Source organism: Eremomyces bilateralis, assembly GCF_010015585.1.
Source record: "Eremomyces bilateralis CBS 781.70 unplaced genomic scaffold P152scaffold_16, whole genome shotgun sequence".
Lineage (NCBI taxonomy): Eukaryota > Fungi > Ascomycota > Dothideomycetes > Eremomycetales > Eremomycetaceae > Eremomyces > Eremomyces bilateralis.
Window position 1 is genome coordinate 374,265 of NW_022985082.1, and position 19,108 is coordinate 393,372.

The 19,108-nt window shown below is 50.5% G+C and overlaps 6 protein-coding genes across 6 annotated transcripts; 3 read left to right on the forward strand and 3 right to left on the reverse strand.

Annotated features, from left to right (window-relative positions):
* Nucleotides 1-1,571: 1,571 nt before the first annotated feature.
* Nucleotides 1,572-3,249, forward strand: P152DRAFT_400487 (cytosine-purine permease; the record flags this gene model as incomplete). The annotated part of the gene is made up of 3 exons (XM_033676574.1): nucleotides 1,572-1,820; nucleotides 1,873-2,878; nucleotides 2,933-3,249. The coding sequence occupies 3 exons, from the start codon at nucleotides 1,572-1,574 to the stop codon at nucleotides 3,247-3,249; spliced, it is 1,572 nt and encodes a 523-aa protein (XP_033532488.1).
* Nucleotides 3,250-7,541: 4,292 nt separating this feature from the next.
* On the reverse strand, nucleotides 7,542-7,976 carry P152DRAFT_460153 (uncharacterized protein; the record flags this gene model as incomplete). The annotated part of the gene is made up of 2 exons (XM_033679833.1): nucleotides 7,542-7,779; nucleotides 7,831-7,976. The coding sequence occupies 2 exons, from the start codon at nucleotides 7,974-7,976 to the stop codon at nucleotides 7,686-7,688; spliced, it is 240 nt and encodes a 79-aa protein (XP_033532489.1). The 3' UTR covers nucleotides 7,542-7,685.
* Nucleotides 7,977-8,092: 116 nt separating this feature from the next.
* On the forward strand, nucleotides 8,093-9,056 carry P152DRAFT_460154 (uncharacterized protein). Its single transcript, XM_033679834.1, has one exon. It carries the CDS (start codon nucleotides 8,436-8,438, stop codon nucleotides 8,754-8,756), a length of 321 nt encoding a protein of 106 aa, XP_033532490.1. The 5' UTR covers nucleotides 8,093-8,435; the 3' UTR covers nucleotides 8,757-9,056.
* Nucleotides 9,057-12,355: 3,299 nt separating this feature from the next.
* P152DRAFT_460159 (uncharacterized protein) lies at nucleotides 12,356-14,738 on the forward strand. Its single transcript, XM_033679835.1, has 2 exons — nucleotides 12,356-14,530; nucleotides 14,583-14,738. The coding sequence occupies exons 1-2, from the start codon at nucleotides 12,371-12,373 to the stop codon at nucleotides 14,592-14,594; spliced, it is 2,172 nt and encodes a 723-aa protein (XP_033532491.1). The 5' UTR covers nucleotides 12,356-12,370; the 3' UTR covers nucleotides 14,595-14,738.
* A 1,680-nt stretch (nucleotides 14,739-16,418) lies between these two features.
* Nucleotides 16,419-17,051, reverse strand: P152DRAFT_490721 (uncharacterized protein; the record flags this gene model as incomplete). Its single annotated transcript, XM_033682159.1, has 1 exon — nucleotides 16,419-17,051. The coding sequence occupies one exon, from the start codon at nucleotides 17,049-17,051 to the stop codon at nucleotides 16,419-16,421; it is 633 nt and encodes a 210-aa protein (XP_033532492.1).
* Nucleotides 17,052-17,802: 751 nt separating this feature from the next.
* Nucleotides 17,803-18,656, reverse strand: P152DRAFT_483574 (uncharacterized protein; the record flags this gene model as incomplete). The annotated part of the gene is made up of 2 exons (XM_033681953.1): nucleotides 17,803-17,886; nucleotides 17,966-18,656. The coding sequence occupies 2 exons, from the start codon at nucleotides 18,654-18,656 to the stop codon at nucleotides 17,843-17,845; spliced, it is 735 nt and encodes a 244-aa protein (XP_033532493.1). The 3' UTR covers nucleotides 17,803-17,842.
* Between the last annotated feature and the right edge of the window lie 452 nt (nucleotides 18,657-19,108).

Below are 19,108 nucleotides of genomic sequence, written 5' to 3' on the forward strand. Positions count from 1 at the left end.
CCTCTTTTCTTAGCCTCTGCTAGTTTTTGGAAGATCTCCTGGAGAGGTTTACTCTTTTTCCATTGCGGTCTTTTGATCGTGCCTAGGGCCTTCTGGCAGTCGGATAGGATATAACATTGGTCGAGATTCCAGCCTATTGCCGGGATCTTAGCGGTTGCTTCTGAGATGGCTTCCGAGATAGCTATAAGCTCCGCTTGATTGCAACTTGAAGCTTTGTGTCGGCGATAGGCATGTGGATTCGCAATACCCATCATCATGTGACTCAATTCTATTGTTCTGGCTAACAACTGCCTCCCGCTGGTTCTTAGTTTGAACCACATCCTACCCTTCCACAGTCATCAATCATTGCTTAGCCTGCTCTGTGGGCACTTAGATACGCAGTTCCTGGATACGAGATACGGTTCGCAAAACACGATTGTGTTTGTGTCAAGGTTTTTATTAACAATCCACGCCATGAGATGAGACTCGCGGGCTCTGCCAAGGACCCTCTTTCGGGCGGTGCCGAACTGCCGATGTGCAACCCCGAATGATCGGTGAACATCGACATGAAAATGGTATCTGGGGTTGTCTTGATGCCCATCGCGAACCGGATTCACAATCCTCACTCTTGAATCGATGAGGACATGAGCATGCTCTGCTAGAGTACTGGTGCTCTTCTGTTCGATGACAATAGACGGATGTGGTTTCAAACAAGCCTTCTATGCCGCTTGGCAACTCGGGTCTTATTTCAAGTTCTTCAGACGTAAAAGTCTTTTGCCATAACTATCCATTTTCGACTTTATCGTCGATACTGCGACCTTTTTCTAACCCCTGTCAGGGCTGCTCTTCAGGGGGCTGTTAAATTGGCGATAGGTATTCAGTCTTGTTCAATGTAGTGATGCAAGCAGGCAATAGCTTATCAGCAATCCGGGGTGCAATTTGGTTCGTGTCTTTTCGGCTTTCCAGGCATGCCGCATCTCTTCCCTTATTCGAGCGCATTCCAAACTCCAACATTCGATGAACCGACCAGCGTTTCCACAGGGTCGTTATCCCACCTTTCTCGTGTCTGGACCCTTGCGGTCCACGCTAGCAGACTAGCTTCGCCGTTGGGACGTGGGAATTGGATCTAGTAGCAAAAGTCGACATCTTGCTTCCCGAACCCAGATTTTTCTGGCTCAGTTTGACTGAGCGTTAACCTGATAGCCTAGACTTCTAGATAGACTCGATAATCGATGTAGTCTAAGAGGGGATACCCACGCGACATTTTTGATGGAGACTCGCATATCATGGAATCCGGCGACCTGGAATGTGGGCGGCGTCTCCATGGAACCGGGCCATTCGGTCCCGAAGAGGAATAGACTTATCGTTGGATCTTGAATTTCTTGCCTGCTGGGTTACGATGGAGACCCACCACACGTAGATTTTACGAATACTTATCATGTCCACCCCCGCCTATCTTTCCTGGTCAATGCATCGTTTCTTGCTTTCGATAACAAGATATTTGGGATTAAACTCTTTCGCAGAGCCCAAATATCGTTTATACCTGGGGTCGAACACTACTGCAACGCCCCAAGACAATTGCAACTTTCAACATGTCGGACATTGAAAAGCAGAATGTCACTGGGGGCAAGGAATACCAGCCCAACTATGATCATCGTGGTTCCTCTAACTATGCAGATGGAACCGTTCCTGGCGAATCATTCGCTATCGGCGAGACCTGGTATGCGAAACTCCAACGACTTGCCGGCAAGTATGGGGTTGAACAGCGAGGAATTGAACGTGTTCCTGAAGAGGAGCGCGTTGATGTTGGTTTCAAAAGTCTGTTGAACACCGGAACAATGGTAAATAGCAGTCCATTCTGTTCTGGTCAATGGCTGCTCACAACGAATCTAGTGGCTCTCAGCCAACATGGTCGTATCTTCATTCGCACTGGGACTTCTCGGAAAATCGGTCTACAACCTTGGATTTGTTGACGCTGTCCTGGTCATCCTATTCTTCAACCTAATCGGCATTCTACCCGTCTGCTACTACTCGACATTCGGCCCACGATTCGGCTTGCGACAAATGGTCCTCTCCCGGTTCTTCTTTGGCTGGCACGGTGTCAAGCTGGTTGGTGTGTTCAACACGCTTGCATGCGTCGGTTGGTCAGCCGTCAACTGCATTGTTGGGGCCCAGTTGATCTATGCGGTGAACAACGACGTACCTGGATTTGCGGGAATCATCATCATCTCTATCTGCACCTTAATTATCTGCCTGTTTGGATACAAGGTCGTCCATGTCTACGAGTTCTGGTCTTGGATCCCGACTTTCATCGTCTTCCTCATTACCCTTGGAATCTTCGCCCACAGTGGAGATTTTGTAAACATGCCCATGGGTACCGGGAAGGTCGAAATGGGTTCTATCTTCGGATTTGGTGCAACCATCTTTGGCTTCGCAACTGGATGGTCTACTTATGCTGCCGACTACACTGTCTACATGCCTTCCAGCACCTCTCGCGTCAAGGTGTTCTTCGCTACTTTCACCGGCCTCATTATCCCCCTCCTATTCACCGAAATACTCGCCGCTGCCGTTATGACTGCCACAAGCATCAACGGTGGTGATAACATCTACATGGAGGGCTATGAATCGTCCGGAGCTGGCGGCCTCCTTGCTGCTGTACTCTTCCCCAAACTCGGAGGATTCGGTCGATTCTGCCTAATCCTCATGGCGCTCTCCATCGTCGCAAACAACTGTCCAAACGTTTACTCTGTTGCTCTTACTATGCAAATCTTTGGGCGCTGGACTCAACGCATCCCTCGATTCGTCTGGACCATCATTGGTACTTGCGTCTACGTTGCGATTGCTATTGCCGGCTACTCGCACTTCGAGGAGGCTCTGGATCATTTCTTGGTCTTCATTGGTGAGTTACTTAGGATATCTATCTGTTTATATATAATACTGACCTGCACCACAGGCTACTGGCTTGCAATCTACACGGGTATTGTCCTGACCGACCACTTCGTCTTCAAGCGCGGATTCAGTGGTTATCGACCCGAATATTACGATCAACCCTCCAAACTCCCTCACGGAATCGCTGCCGTGGTTGCCTTCTGCTTCGGCATCGTCGGTATGGTTGTTGGTATGAGCCAAGTTTGGTTCGTTGGGCCGATTGCCCTCCATGCTGGCGAAGCACCAATTGGGGGTGACGTTGGATTTGAGCTAGCATTTGCGTTTGCTGCTGTCAGCTATCTTGGGCTTAGGACATTAGAGCTGAAGTACTTCGGCAGATGAGCGGAACTCTTTTTCCTAAACCTCTTGCCGCCACCCTATATCGGGCTGACTACGAAACTGATGATACCCCTATTTGCTTCTTCCATGTAATGCTAGATTAATCACTGCCATAAGCAACGAAATGGCAAGAAATTTCCCCCTTCTGAACCACGAGCTTCGTGGTGTCATCTTATTAGCGGCGAGAAATGTGCAAGCTCCTAGTGGTGTTTGTCTCCAGCAATTATGCCTCATCATAATCTCCCGACTCTTTTCAAATCGACGCTCCGACCCCGCAGATTTCAGAATTTTTAATTTCATAAACCAAGTCTAGAGTATGTTTTTCCAGCAGAGCTCATAGTTGTTGCCTTTTTGGGTTTGTCACTGAATTTCCAAGTCGAATAGAATAACATCTATCAGAATCAATACAAAGACATACAAATACTGTGGTTTTCTTTCAGTCTCTGAGTCTATCAGCTTGCAATATGAACGTATAGGAAAGAGGACAACGAATCAATGCGATACTGCACAGGTATATAACGGAGCTCAAAAAACATTCGATCATGGCTTCCGCAACGCTGCGATGGATGTGTAGCAGGAGAACTTGCCTCGCGATCTCAACGTCGAAGTATTAATAATATATATGATAGTAGCATGCCTTCTATATACATCTCCATGAGCACGAACATAGGCCTTAAGGAATACAAAAGGCAGAGTACCTACCTTCAAAGATCTTAGCACCTAGCACACACCAAACACAGAATGAACCCTCATACCCGTCTGGATCACAATGAGGCCAGACCCAGATCAAGGGGCCCAGAAACACATCGTTGAAGTATAGGCCGTAAACCGGCAACGGAAGAGCTGCATACTTGAACCACAGGGTTCAAGGACAACTGTCAGCAATGAAGACGGCCCCAAACCATGATATGACCTTGGATACTTGCGATGCACAACCATGTGGCCTGTCACTTCTCTTGATCCGCAGAGCCAAACCAATCCTCTCTCCTTCCGGACGAAGAGTCCTTGGGATGATAGGATCGGCCAACTCTTCGTCGGAGCGAACCTGATCAGGTCCTGATGACCAAAGACGGATACATGCGCGTGCGTACCGCGGGAGATCGTTCCGAGAACATGGGCATGTTCAAGTATCCAGTGTGAGTAGAGCCGGACGACCTACCGAAGAAGGCCTTAGAGGACATAGTCAGGGGTTGGAGCACTACGTGCGACACTCCCTAGTGCCCCACCATGGGAATACTCGAGAAGCGGAAGGTGAAACGAGAAGGGGGCAAATCCAAGTTGGAGAAGGACGAATAAGGGTATAAAGGGACGCGTGTAAAATTATGGAATGTACCATTCCCGTAGACATCTAACTAAAACTCAAAACGTCCTTGACTAATTGCGATAAACTGCGCAAGGGTGATGGCAGATACTGATCACACTGATCAATCATTGATCACACTCTACTGCTCAAGCTGATGAAAGGGGGCGCGAAGTTGCAGTCGCAGTTATCTCAGCAAGCTCAGACGGTATCAGGCTGGCTAATCGAGGCGTCGCGAGGCGTCGCGAGGGATGACTAAGCGCCTCGCCTCGCCTCGCCTCGATTGCATACTAAACCGCCTCGCGACGCCTGCTGGAACCATGGTTGAGCGTACCAAAAGATGAAATTCCGTAATCCTGTATGCCATACAGAGGTCGATATCACGGTGAGGAGGATGGTAAAGACGGTGGTGGTGAAGATCGCATACTATATTCTCCTAGCTAGACTCCTCCTCCTCGTCGTCGTCATTATCCACCGCTAGATTCGCCTGTGAGAAGACGATCTTCTCGAGATCAAGATCACTAATAATACCATTTCTAAACCAATGCTGTAGACACACCAACTTCCTCAACGTCTTCGCGTTCATACGGGCTCTCTCTGTGTCCAGGAGTCGCCCACAGGAGGACCATATCCGCTCCATATCCGCGGCGGATGCTGGAGTGGCAAAAAGGTCCATAGCGATCCTATAGAGAGCTGGAAATCGCGTACGATTAGCAACCCACCATTCCATAGGGGCCTTCATCTTCTCCTGAGGCTCGTTGAGATATTCAGAAACCTCATCCACGGAGGAGATTTCCTGTGGTTCAAATCCAGGCCCCCAAGAACCTAAGAAGTCCTGGTAGGCGCTCCGCACGGTATGATCCGTTGACGAAGAGCTCTCTGGGACGGATATATCTTGCCGTAACGTGGCGACAGACTCACGTAATTTAGTAATGACTTGAGCCGTGCTAGGGTTTTTCGGTTCCTTGAGATCGAAGAACCTTTTCTTATATCGTGGATGAAGCAATACCGCGAGCATATACGCAGGAGTCTGCGGGTCCCTCATTTTAAGTTGGTATTTCATCGCCTTAGAGAGGGCTCTCTGTAGAGGCGATGCGAGCTCCTGGAGAACCGGTCGCCTCGGTATCTCCGCGATCAAAGAGACTAAATCTTTCACGATCAAGTGGATAACGAGGTAAGATTCGAAAAGAGCTCCTTCAGCACCATCCTCAGCGTTACTTTCTAGGATTTTGGAGCGAATAAGGAAGGGGTGGTAAATCGCTTGGAGCTCTTCTAGAACAGCCCAATCAGCCCCTGTAAGCCCCTGGAGAGAGGCGTGTCTTGCGCAGTACTGATCAATTGTAGCGCGTAAACGGAGAGCACGACTAATCGAGTCGTATCTTGTATTCCACCGTGTCTGGTTTTCACGGATAATACGGAGAGGCTGATCGCGACGTCGCTGAGATTGATCGACCATACCCTCTAAAATAGTGGTTTGGATCGTCAAGAACTCTTGCTCACGTTTCGAGCTACTTTTGATATGGGTAATGATAGACTTGAGGCGTTCAACGGAGACCACATCGACATTCGTTGGAAGCGTAGGACTTCGAAGATTCTGTCCTGGATGGCCAGGAATGCCACTGTCCTGCGTACATTGAAGGCCATCTGACTCGTCGTTGTCCGTGCCAGCCAAATGGTCGGTAGATAGCTGTTTGCATATCAAATTAACGATATGACAGGCGCATCGTAACCGTTTTCCAGAGACCGGGATATTGGTAATATTTCCAAGCTCTTCTACCGCCGTGGTGTTATTATCTGCGTTATCAGACATCAAGTAAGCGATCCTTTCCTTGATCTTATACGCCTGTACGGTGTTTTTCATGATCCGTGATAGATTTCGCCCTGTATGAGCTCCTTGAACCTCTTCCACAGTGAGGAGGGTATTCCGTTGGCGTGGTGTTTCACCGCCGGAGATGAAATGGGCCTCGATACCAAAGAAGGGTATATCGGTCGCAGACGTCCAGATGTCATACGACAACGAAATCTTGCTGGATGCACGCGAAAGTGTATGGGACACAAGAACAAGGCATTCTTCGTATACCTTGGCCACCCTATTGTATACGGATTGGTGGTTCTTTACTCTGAGCTGTGGATCTCCACCGCTCAAAGATTCCATCAATCCGTTGTGTGCCACAGAAGAGGCCTGGCGAAATGGTATACCGTCGAGGATCACCCATTTTAAATACGCCGCATTGACATTCAAGAGCCCATTCCGGAGAGGCAGAGAATGGTGATGGAGAGCCCACGATTCACGAGATCCAGGAGGGATTACCTGTGATCCACGGCTCAAGAAAGAGTGATCTCTTATAAGATGGTCTCGTGCAGACGACGTCGCGCCGACCCTATAGAGCTTTAAATCGAGGTTGGATCGAGCCCTTCGCCAACAGATATAGCAGACCCAATATGGAATATCTTCCTCCTCGTCTACTCTGCGAGCGACGAATCCCCAGTCCCATACAACGCTTCGCTTTCGCGGGCTAGATAAGCGATGATACTCTTTCACGAGGGAGAGACCGTATTCACGGAGAAACTCTGGATCAGGCGTGAAATCTCCTATTCCGCCGGGGTCAGGAGCATACTCAGAAAAAGAGGAGGAAAACGATGGTAGAGACGACTGTAAAGACGACATATTGATATCGATTCTATACGTTGAGAGTAATCTTGATATTATACATATATTGGCTTTGGATTTGACCAAAACCTCCTCAATATTCATGACTCCAGCTGGAATGTTTAATGAGCTCACCAAATCCCATAGAATCTGGGTCACATCCAGAAGATACGGACTGAGATGATGAAAGATTGGTAGAATAGGACCAAATGGGTCTAGCGAGACCTTTCCAACCCGCTTATTAATTATCCGAAGATATACCGACTGCCTCGCGACGGGTTGATCGAGGAACGAGGCGAGGCGAGGCGAGGGCCTCGCGACGCCTCGCCTCGATTAGCCAGCCTGGACGGTATCTTCAGACGCTGCACGTGACTATAATGTGGCGGTGCAGGCAAAGCATCTTTAGATGCCGTCTGAGGTCTATTTGTAAGATTTGTGTGGACGCGTAGCTGAAGTTTACAGAGTTCCCAGCCGTTTCAGTCAACTATTTTAACTTTCAGTACTCAAAAGTTTACGCGAGGCTAGGTAAAGGGTAAAAGAACCCACTCTTTTATAGTATATTAAAAAATATATCGAAATAAGCCTACAATAAAGGATTAGCATCGGCGGTTTCGAAGGGCACGCGTAGTTGAACTTTTGGGGGCGGCCCCGGTCGCTAATTTTGGTGGAGTTTAGTGTACCGTAGGGGCCAAATCCGCTCTTTTCACCTATGCGCCCACCAAAATGCTTGCAAAAGGCCCTCAGACGGCATCTGAAAGATGCCTGCACCGCCACAACCATCTTGCAGATCCCGTCTGAGTCCCAACTGAGATAAAGTCGCAGTTGCACTTGCATTGCACATGCATGCAGTTGATATCCCCCAGGCAACAAGGCCAACAAGCGTCACCATCCCCGTGCCCACCAGCGTAACTGAACCTCAAGCTCCATCTTCTCAGATGCTACGAAACTCACTAACACAACCCTCATTCTCTTAACTATACAAAAGTATAATTAGGCTACTGGATAATAATTGCAATCTACTAGAATTCTAGAAAAATGTCATAATGAGGCTCAGTACAAGAGCTCGGATGCACGTACCTCCAACTTTCGAGGCTTAGAGCAGCGATACCGCCAGGCAGCAGCCTTCCGAAATCACATCATTCTATGGCATATAAACCCCGAATCCTATCTTGATCAAAATCCGATCATCTAAATCTATGACCTCCATCTAACCATCCTCATGCGCCTCCCCTCCCCAAAATGCCCCACAACCCCGGCCCCAGCCTTCTCCCTCTCTCCTCCACAACCTTCTCTCCCCCCAGCCCCCCGTCCACCACCCGCACCTTCTCCCTATCCGAGCACATCACCCCCGCCATATCCAAACCCCTAGTCGCGCAATTCCCCTCCCAGCACCTCACTATCGGATGCGGCGCGGCGATCTTCCACGTTGCCTCGGGTCGCGTCGTGGTGTGCTACCATGAGCGGGATAAGTATTGGTTCCTGCCGAAGGGGCGGCGGGACGCGGGGGAGGAGAGTGGGCAGGCAGCGGAGCGGGAGGGGTATGAGGAGGTGAGTAGTTAGATGCACAGTTACACCCTCTGATTGTTCTTGCTTTCCTGGCATGATGGGGCAGGTCGGTCGCTAGAACCGCGGCTTTCGATCTGAAAGAATCGGATGTATAAGGAGCACGGGATGACTGACAGCGTGCTGCACTCCACCTTACTAACTAGATCACAACACCAGTCCGGCTACCCCAACCGGCTCCTCCCCCTTCCCATGGTCCACCGCCAACCCTACCCCGACGCGATCCACACGCAAAAAGCCCGAGGCACCCTCCCCCTCGCCTCGCTCTGCGTCACCGAGCCCGCTTGGACGCAGATGCTCCCCAATTCTTCGCGCTCGCTGTACCTGCTCTTCTGGTACATCTGCGAGACGCTCCCTCCGCCATCCGCGTCCGAACTTCCCGCCTCAACCTCCGACATAGCTGCGGAAGGTACTGGTCCGTCGACAGCAACAGAAATCGACGGCGACCCACCATCCGCCTCCAGACCCCTCTACACGCCCCCAACCCCCTACCCCCCCACGCTCACCCTCCCCGCGCGTCTCGCGCTCGAGCCGCCCGGGTTCGAGCCGACCAAGCACGCGAACACAGGGGTCAACGAGGAGGAATCGTGGTACCGGAGCTATTTGCTGCCGATTGAGGAGGCGGTGGGGCGTTTGGAGGGGACGGTGATGGCAGATGTGGTGGTGAGGGGGTGGAGGGGGATTGTGGAGCGGGGGAGGGGGGAAGGGGTTGAATGGGGACGAGATGGGAGCGGGTGGGGGACTGTCGGGTAGGGCTGCTTGAACAAAGCATTGTCGCTTTATTCCACGGGTATTGGGTACGTTTTCCTGCGATTCTGACCTGAGACAGGATTTTCGGATGGGCGATAGCTGTCAAGAGCTGATGATGCCCATGCATCCTCTTGTCCGGTGAAAGATTTCGGGATGAATATGCATATAATGTATGGCCGAGGGGGTTGATTATTCTCTGGTCGATTGCATTGATGGAGTGTCTCTCTGCTATGCATCTCAATCCCATTTAGAATTGAACATTTGCTGAAGGGAACTACCATATAGTTGACCTAACTCCAAATGAAAAGTGAACTGAGGGGAACCATGTCATGAAAGTATTGTCAATAGAAAGGCTGACAGTGTGTCTTTGTCTCAGTGGTCAGAGATTCAGACTGAGGGCTTAGGCTCATTATTTGGATGCTGGAGAAAGTCAGGGGCTTAGGATGGAGGGAAACCGTCGTGAATAGACATCGGCCTATCGAGTGATAAGCTGAACAGCTAGCTTCCATTTCCTACTAAATTTCCTGGTCGTTTCGCGCTTCGTAGGCCTGAAGCCGCCCTGGTTGAGTTGCCGACGGACTTCATCTAACTGGCCCTGTTGGTGGGTAAGGCTCTGCCGATGAATCAGTCGATCGGCCGCTGCGGCTTCGCGCAGTTTCTCGACCTCAGCATGACTCTCCTTGAGGGCGGCGAACAAATCCTCCCTAGCATCTAGTAGACCCTGAAGCTGCATGTCCTCGACCTCAGCGACATGGTAGTTCTTCAGGTAGGGAGCGATCCAGGCAGTTGGTCTTATCCCGGCAGAGGATTCTCGAGTGGGTTATATCCCGAGTCGGTCTCAAGGACGTCCTCACTAGGCCCGTGAGATTTGGATAGAACTTGAAGTAAAACCAAGGGCAGGTACTATCCTGCTGGTGTGGGACGCACACGTGGCACTGGGGAGCTGGGTGTATGAGTGTGGGTTGGAATTTGGGGGGAGGCGTTCGTGGGGTAGTTGTGGAGGTGTCGGACGGTGGACCAGTAGCACATAGTTGGCACGCCTACTGCCCTGTTCGGATGGACCTGTTATATGCTTAATGCATAAAGTAAGAAGTGTAAAAGATTGTTTGTCCTATCCAAAATGCTATGTACAGAGAGCATCGTCATAGGGATAGGATGGGGATCACCTGACCCTTAGTATTATCGCCTGAGGCACCAACCATTCGGTGGTGCATGTGATAATTATGTGCCCGCAACAGGATCCTCCACCACGATCTGATGCCGCAACTAAAGGCAAAATGAAGGATATTTGAATGTTTGATAACATGACAATTGGCACATCAAGTAATTCTTTCCCATGAATGCCGTATCCATCACGACTTATTTGATTATTTCTCGTGCTTATATCAGATCGAAAGAATCCGGGTATATCGGCATCAGTACCAATTATCTTCTGTGAGATAAATAGCGGTTTCGCTCAATCAGGTGATTAATACAGCGACACGGTGGGAAAACCTCGTTAAATTCCAAAAGAGCGTAGATAGATTGAACTTGATCCTGAAGAGCCGGATCCTCCGAAAACAGGCTGTTCCTGCAGCTATTTTATATGGTTTACAATGGTGATCTATTCCCTAAAAAGGGAAAGAATAGGCGTATAGAATCGAATACGGAATGAAGCCTTGGGGAAAACCCAAGAAACACAGATATTCTGTGGCATCTTCCCCCTCTATTAGCATCTATCGATTATCTCGTCACATCAGATAATTTCTCCGCAATCGCCAACCATCCGATAATCAGATTTCCGGAGCAGTGGACATTCTTAGCGAATCATCGCGATTGTTCATTGTGTTATCCTGCAGTAGCCGAATCTCGGATCCGCCGCCACCAATGTCCCTGGGATGCTGGACTCCTGCTAATACCAAAGCAAATAAGCGACCATCCCCGTTCTAGTGATCCAACCATCACGAGACATCACATCATCATCACCACCCGTCCACTGAACGGCGTTACCATCGAGGCCGGAAAAGGCACAGGATGCTGGGAATCCACCGAGTCCGTTGGGGAGTACCGAGGGGAGATAGAACTGGACTTGGGTGGATTGGTGACAATCATCTGCAAGGAGCACGCGATTGGCATTAATACTACACCATTGACAATTGACAAATCCACCCACGGGAAGAAGCATCGCGAGGCTATACGGCTGGAGGGAGAGGTTGTAGCCGAGCCACCTAGTTATTATATCTGACGCTGCTGATGACCACGGAGTTGGTGAAGGACTTTCACGGTTCACCACATCTCACAAGAAAATCCGCCGTCTATCACCGTCGACAGCCACTAGTTATCCGTTAATCCTTAAAGGCTGATCCACTACGGCTTCTCCTGTCCGATTCCCTCCACTTTTCCTTTCTCCGATCGGCCCTCTTCTGCTCATCCACTCATTTAATTGATACCTCGATTCACCTTTCTGAACCTCCATCATTCGGCTATTCATTTTCCTTCATCATCGTACAATCCGCCCTTTTGAATATTCGCGCAGAAGCATCCGATCCAATTCACACAATTGATGATCTAGACCAGTGTCGATCGGCGAAGAAAGGCCAACAAGTGACGATCATTGCTAGATTGTTCAGGTTGTGTGACATCGAATCATCAAAATCATCGAGGTCTCAAGATCGATCTGATAAAAAAAAAGATAACAGGATCTGGTAACAATTTCCGCCACCACCACCACCCCATGTCATCACCAACATTTCATCCCACCTTCACCCATTATCAATCAAATGGCAATTCCTACAACACGCTTTAAGGCCTCTTCATTATTACCTAGATGCGCTGGGTCGCTAACGACATGTGTATTGCGTTCAACAGGAACTCCCACAACCATGTCTCCTCTCCATACCGACTTCACCACCACAATTCGCCCTCGCCGTCCATCCACATCATCATCGACCACCTCACACACGAAGGTGTCATATTCTTCTGATCCGATTCCTCACCAACCACATGGCATATCCGACCACAATCTCCGCCCTCGCAAATCATCCAACGCTTCCTCATCTGACAATCTCTCTCCACGCTTCTCGGGCGAGTCGATCGCTTGGTCGAGCGACTCCGAAGCTCCCGGGACGCCATCTTCATCCGTCCCTGAATCGCAGCTTGACCATGTCGTGGACAAAGTCAAAGACCAGCCTGTCGCCGCTGTCACCTTTACCGGGGACCGGGAGCGACGAGCATCGACAACACTCCTCTCCGGGGACAACGAGCAGCTGCGTCGAATTTTGGGCGATGGACAGGCCGGCACCAAGTTGATTGAGCGGTATTGCTGCGGTGGAGGATGTTGTCTGTCCAAGAAGTTGCCCATTCGCGCTCCACCGAACCTCGACCCGGTCCAGTTGCCCGATAACGACGCGTTTCGGGGGTTGCAGCTGAGACTCACACCATTGAGCCTCAAGACCGAGTTGACCGCCGTCCCTGAGCTCCCGGAATCCAAGGTTTCCTTCACGTTGATTACAGAAAACCAGCCGAAGCATGTCTCTGCGGTCCACAAACATCCGCCCGACTACCTCCAGCCTCACCCGCCCTACCATGTCTACTCTGCTCCTCTCTACCATGCTCGCGAACTCACCAAACCGGGCGCGGAGAAACGGACGTTCCACTTCGACATCGATGTGACCGATTACCCTAGTGAAGGCGGCGTGGATTTCAAAGTTGGCGGCGCAATTGGCATCTGCCCAGCGAACTCGGACGAAGTCGTCGATTCCATCTTCAACGCTCTCGGCGTGCCATCATTTGTCCGCGACAAGCCCGTCACACTGAACACCACCACCGGCCGATGGCCGACCATCTGGGGCGAAGAACAACCACGATCCCTCCCCACCACCCGCCGCGAGCTCCTCGCCTGGTGCGTTGACCTCCAATCCCAACCTCCCACCAAACAACTCCTCCGCCTCCTCGCCGAACACACTTCCGCGCCCAACGAGAAGAAAATCCTTACCTACCTCGTCTCCGCCGAAGGCCAAGGCGCCTTCTGTGACCTCCGCACCGGGCCACACATCACGGTCCCGCAACTCCTCGCTGCTTTCCCGTCCGCCCGCCCGCCGCTCGACCAGCTCCTCTCCGTCCTCCCGCAGCTCATGCCGCGCTTCTACTCACTCTCCAACGACCCGCACGTCTCCTCCACCCGCGAAGGCCTCGCCGGCCGCCGCCTGATCGAGATGGCTGTGACGGTGCACGAAACCCCCGACTGGGTCACCCACATCAACCCGTCCACCGGCGCCCAAGAATCCACCCCCCGCACCGGCGTCGGCTCCGGCTTCCTTGAGCGCATCGCCCAACAGTTCATCAGCACCACCGACACCTTCCACCCACCCACTCCGACCCTCCACATCCCCATGTTCCGCGGCCTCATGGCCAACCCTCTCTCTCGCGAATTCACCTCCGACGGCCCGATGCTTCTGATCGGCGCTGGCGTCGGCATGGCGCCGTTCCGCGGGTTCATCCTCAACCGGCTGCGCACGGCCAACTGCGCCAACAAGATATGGCTGATCCAGGGGATCCGCGACGCGTCGCTCGACGAGCTGTATCGCGGGGAGTTGGGTCCCGAGGAGCTGGAGCGCCAGATTAAGCGCGTCGTGCAGAGCCGGAAGCCGACGTTGCGTACCGTCGCGTCGAGTCCGGAGGGGTCGGCGCCGGGGTCGCCGGCGTTGAAGGCCACAGCCACGCCCATTACAAATGGTGATACGAACAGCGCGAACGACAGCACTGCCAACACCGCGCTCGCCGTTCCCCCCTCCGCCGCGCCGCTCACCCCCGTCGTCACCGAAGTCAAATACGTGCAAGACGAGGTGCGCGCGCAGGCGGAAACAGTATGGTACGTAGCGAACGCAGTGGACGGGCGAGTGTTTGTGTGCGGGAGCAGTAAGGGGATGGGGGAGGGGGTGGAGGACGCGTTGGTAGGAGTGGTGATGGAGAAGGGGGGCGTGAATGAGGATGAGGCGCGGGAGTTTTGGGCGCGGAAGAGGGCGGAGGGGGGGTATATTGCGGTGAGTACTTACCTTGGCTGGGTTGATGTTTTGGAGTGCTAATGTGTTGTAGGAGACGTGGTAGTTGGATATGGACTGAATATTCCGCTACAGATATGCCTTTTAGTCTGATGCGGTTCCGGACTGCTAGACGCGCGTTCCTAGACCCTGATCTTTAGAGCATTCCCTAGACCCGGATACATGCACATTTACCTACCTCACACCCACTATTATTCCCCTCGACGATCCTCCCGGTCTTCCCCTACCTCTCCCAATTTCCTTTATTTTATCAACGACCATCAAACCCATTTTTAGCATCCTCATTCTCTCTTCCCCGCTGCATCGCGTTCAGCATTAGAGTTAGACATTACACCAGGCTACACCTAGCATGATCAGCATAGTGCCTCGAGACATGGCGGTGGGGTTATAGAACGGGTCGGGTGCGCTGGAGGAGTTGAATATATCAGAAGCGCGATTCGAGGTTTGTACAGGCTTGTCTGAGTGGGGATGTCGCTATGATGAAAGGGTTGAGGTTTGGATCGGGATGGAGGGGAGTTTATTAGTTATGCGGTGCATACAATAGTACATGTACGGTGCTATATACCTTAGAAGGAATGAGAAATTTATATACATGTCCTTGAGTTTGTCGTGTCGCTTGTCTTATATTCTAACTTGAATAATGCTATAATGTCCCAATCCTGCTGGATTTGCTGTGAGGTGACTTGAGTGCCTAGTAGCGCAGGTTCACGATATCTGCTGGCGGGTAGAATATAAGGAATAGAATTGGTGATGAGACTGACGGCTTAAACCAGTTTGATTACACTACACACGATTATGTACTGCAATGCATCTTGACCGGCCTCAGGGAATGGATCGGACTCTCTAGGCATGCCATGCCATTGGCTGGAACATTTGTTCAGTATCATAAAAAGCCGTGTGATTTGTCAGACTTGACGAAGATAGAACGGAGCGGATGATGAGGTATATTGATATTGAGACTAGGGACCCATTGTTGGTGAGGTGTGCCTTATCGACTCTTAAATCTCATTGAAATATCGTTAATATTCATGGACCACCTGTGCGCCTCCACTAGTTTTAATAAGGGTGGGCATTGACTGTATCGTGTAATTACAAAATTCCTTTATTCTCCGCTACGAATGGAAGGCAGATCGACTGATTTGACTGAGTGGAGGGGATTCAAAGAAGCTCTTGATTATTAGTAAATCAAAGACAAATAAAATGCGGTCTCCAAGCGTTTCAGAGCCCCTAAAACTACCATTTAGGACGGTGAATTTCGTTCCCTATGATGCCCTCCGGCGAGAAACATGATAGGGTCTACGGGTCTAGTTCCCGGTTGAGGTATTGGCGGAACTGGTTGGTGGGAAGAGGACTCGATAAGGTACTAAGGATGACCTTGTCGGATATGTGTATTGACGACGCCCCAGAACGGTCCCGTTTTGCGTGGTGTTCCCCGTAGTCGAGATGTTGGGGCCGGGAGGTTGAGCGCTCTGTATTGGTGGGAAGCCTGTTTAATCTGGTTCTAGATTCGGTTGTACGGACACTTGAGCGTATCGCTGGGGTTCGGATTACCTGTATCGCAACCGGGTCCAGCCCCTGAACATTGACGGATGATAATATTATTACTTGGGCGCCTGTGCTTATTCGGGAATGGCGGGATACTGCCGTTAATTGCTGCCGCCGCTACTGCTGCTGATTAGGGGCCTGGGTTGGGAATTGACTGACTCGATTGAGAAGGTTCAGTGCGACCAGTGACACCCTCTGTTAACCGGAAGTAAGCATTCCACCCAGCCCTCGATTGCTCTAGATATTCTAAGGCAATCTCCAGACGATTGCTTGGCAGCGAAGATCGGAAAACAGAATCCAACAGAGAATTCGTTGCCTCTTGATATTACCGTATTGTTCTCTCCAGATTGGTGCTCGGTGGTGTAGATGGTAGACTTCTGGCGAATATTTGCTCAGAGCTGCTGGGCGAGGTCGCGGCAGGGTGATTATCTGGTTGCGGTTGATTTGAAAAGCTAGGACTTCCGGCGATTGAAGATTGATATGAGCTAGAGGGTCGAGACGAGGTGGTCGAGGTTGTATGGGTAGGTTGTGTTGGCGAGTAGTTATCACCATGTTGACTTTGATCAACCACTCCATCCCCAGTCACTCCATCACACCTCGTTGTCCGGGTGTTCCCTGACGATCCCGCATTTTCCGCAATTATTTCTGACACGTCTCTTTGAATCTTCTGTTTCCATTGTGCTGCAACCTCTCTCAAATTTCTCGAATTCAGGTGAATACCGCATAACCCCACGAGAGCAGCTTGTCGAAGTCGAAGTATAAGATCTGCATTCGGGAGCGGAGCGCCATCATTTATTTTACGCAGGATCAGTTCGGCTCCATGCCAATGTGCATTGCTATGGTTGACTTCATTCTGGCAGCGACTCCATGGGGGTAGCCAATACCGAATAAAGTATACAGAGATATTTTCGAACTCGAGGAAGATAGGAAGACTGTGATAAAGTGATAGAGAGGCCATGGTTGCTTAAAATGATGGGCAAGGAGTTTTTGGACAGTACCAAAGAATGGGAGTCAGCTTTAAGAATGAAATACAGAGGTTAATAACACTGAATGGTCGAAGTGTGAATATAGTCTCGTCAATATTTCTTCTTTATCCCATAAGTATATAAGACAGCCTTCAACACAATAATCATCCTGGAATGTTACCCTAGGCTCCAGCATCCTAGATATTGAAGTACAGTGTTAATGCAGAGATTGTTAAGAAAACAAATTCTGACCCTGTTCCCTCGCCCAAGCCGTCCTATCACCGCCAGGACACAAGTCCATAGCCACTCCTTCTCTTGCTAACAGTCGAGAACGATAGAACTTGAACTGATCGCGAAGCCCCATCCTTGCCATTACATCTTTAGCCCCTCTACGGGTCTCGCAGGATGCAATGCTCGTCAGAATCCTCCTCTGGATGGCTTCGGTTGGAAACCTAGGATAGCAATAGCGGTGAGCAATCTCTGTCAGAGCCATGCCGTAATAAATGGAGACAATACACGGTCTGTATGAGACCAGACCGCCCGCAGAAGTGCCACTATTCGAGGAGCGTAAATGAACTTCTGTGTGCTCCTCGGAAAATAATATCATAGTCCACAGCAAGTGCAGTCAAAGAGGTATTGTATCGACCAAGACCCCATTGGAACGCCATCGGCTCAATTGAACTGTTCTTGCACAAGACCAAAGCAGTATTGGCTCAAAAAATCATCCCGATCAGTATTAATATCGCAAGTGCGAAGAGTGGCATATAAGTCAAATTCACTCCTTTCAAAACAGTGTTTGAGCCGTTGCCATCTCCGTCTGTCTTAACTCTGCAATTTTTGGTAAGAACGGAGAGCTCTGAAACCGTAGGAAGCCGCCGATGAGAAATATCGGAGTCGGAATCGTTACTTGTTGTTGGTCTTGACTCGAAATCATCATCGTCGTCCTCCTCTTCATCGTCATCAGATACGTCAAACTGGTTTTCCTGCAACGCTTCTAGCTCATCTCTGAGCTTTTCCTCCATGTTCTTTTGTACCTGGCCTAGCTTCCTCCGGAATTCGTCCTTCATTGTGCTGACGGTCTTCTCCAGAAGTCCAACATTATTCTTGATGGACTGATCATTTCCCTTTAAACCATTCAACGCACGTTGAACGTCCCCAAGGGTTGCGTCAACATCTTTCATATCCTCTTGGAGCTCTGCCAGGGCGGCAATGGCGCCATTCACTCGCCGTATGGTTGTTTGGAGATCCTTGGCAACCCCCTCTGGACTAGCATCTAGGCGCATATCTGGATCGTGCTCTATGAGCTCGGGATAGCCCTTCCTGATACGAGTTTCCCATCTGTTCGCAATATAGGTGACCTGATCTTTACGATGGTCACCGCAGAGAGAGGTAGAAGCGATATCCATCAACACCCGGTGGAGCTGTTTTTCTGGTAACGGGTCGGTCAGGAAGTACCGGATAATTCGCTCTGCTCCATGTTTCTCGACTGGATTGATACAAGAGCCATCGCTTGTTTTCTTGTCCTGGTATCCAATACACCGGTTTTTGTCTGGTAGCCTGAGGAGCCTGGAGAGCCGTGGTAGGTCGATGGCAGCCATGATGTGGAGTCCAGGAGAAAGTAAAATCGACTCGATTGATTAGAGTGGGAGAGAAATAGCACAGATTGTATTGATGGACAGAATATCGAAACTCCCACGCATGCCTTGTGGTAAGATGGAGGCAACTTAAATAAATCAAATCAAGCCCTAAAAGACACCTTCGACAGTTCCTGCTTCATACATTAATGAGACACCAAGGAAGTTTCTAGGAACCGCACGCGAGGCGTCGTGAACGTATCAAAAGTCTCACCCTAAGGTACCTCATGTAAATAACTCTTTAGCATGGCCAGAGTTGCTTCCAGCAGCCTGGGCCACATGGCAGATAAGGCAAGTCGAACTCTTTTTTGATGCCCTAATAGGCTAGTCACACAATATAGAATGCTTAGTCCCACAAGGATATGGAGCACAGGATGACAGGATACAGTATCATCTGTAGCGCCCCAGAATTGATT

Excerpts from the sequence above, each read along its gene's own strand:
- P152DRAFT_460154 (XM_033679834.1), top strand. The coding sequence starts at position 8,436 with ATGCCCCACAACCCCGGCCCCAGCCTTCTCCCTCTCTCCTCCACAACC.
- P152DRAFT_460159 (XM_033679835.1), top strand. The coding sequence starts at position 12,371 with ATGTCTCCTCTCCATACCGACTTCACCACCACAATTCGCCCTCGCCGT.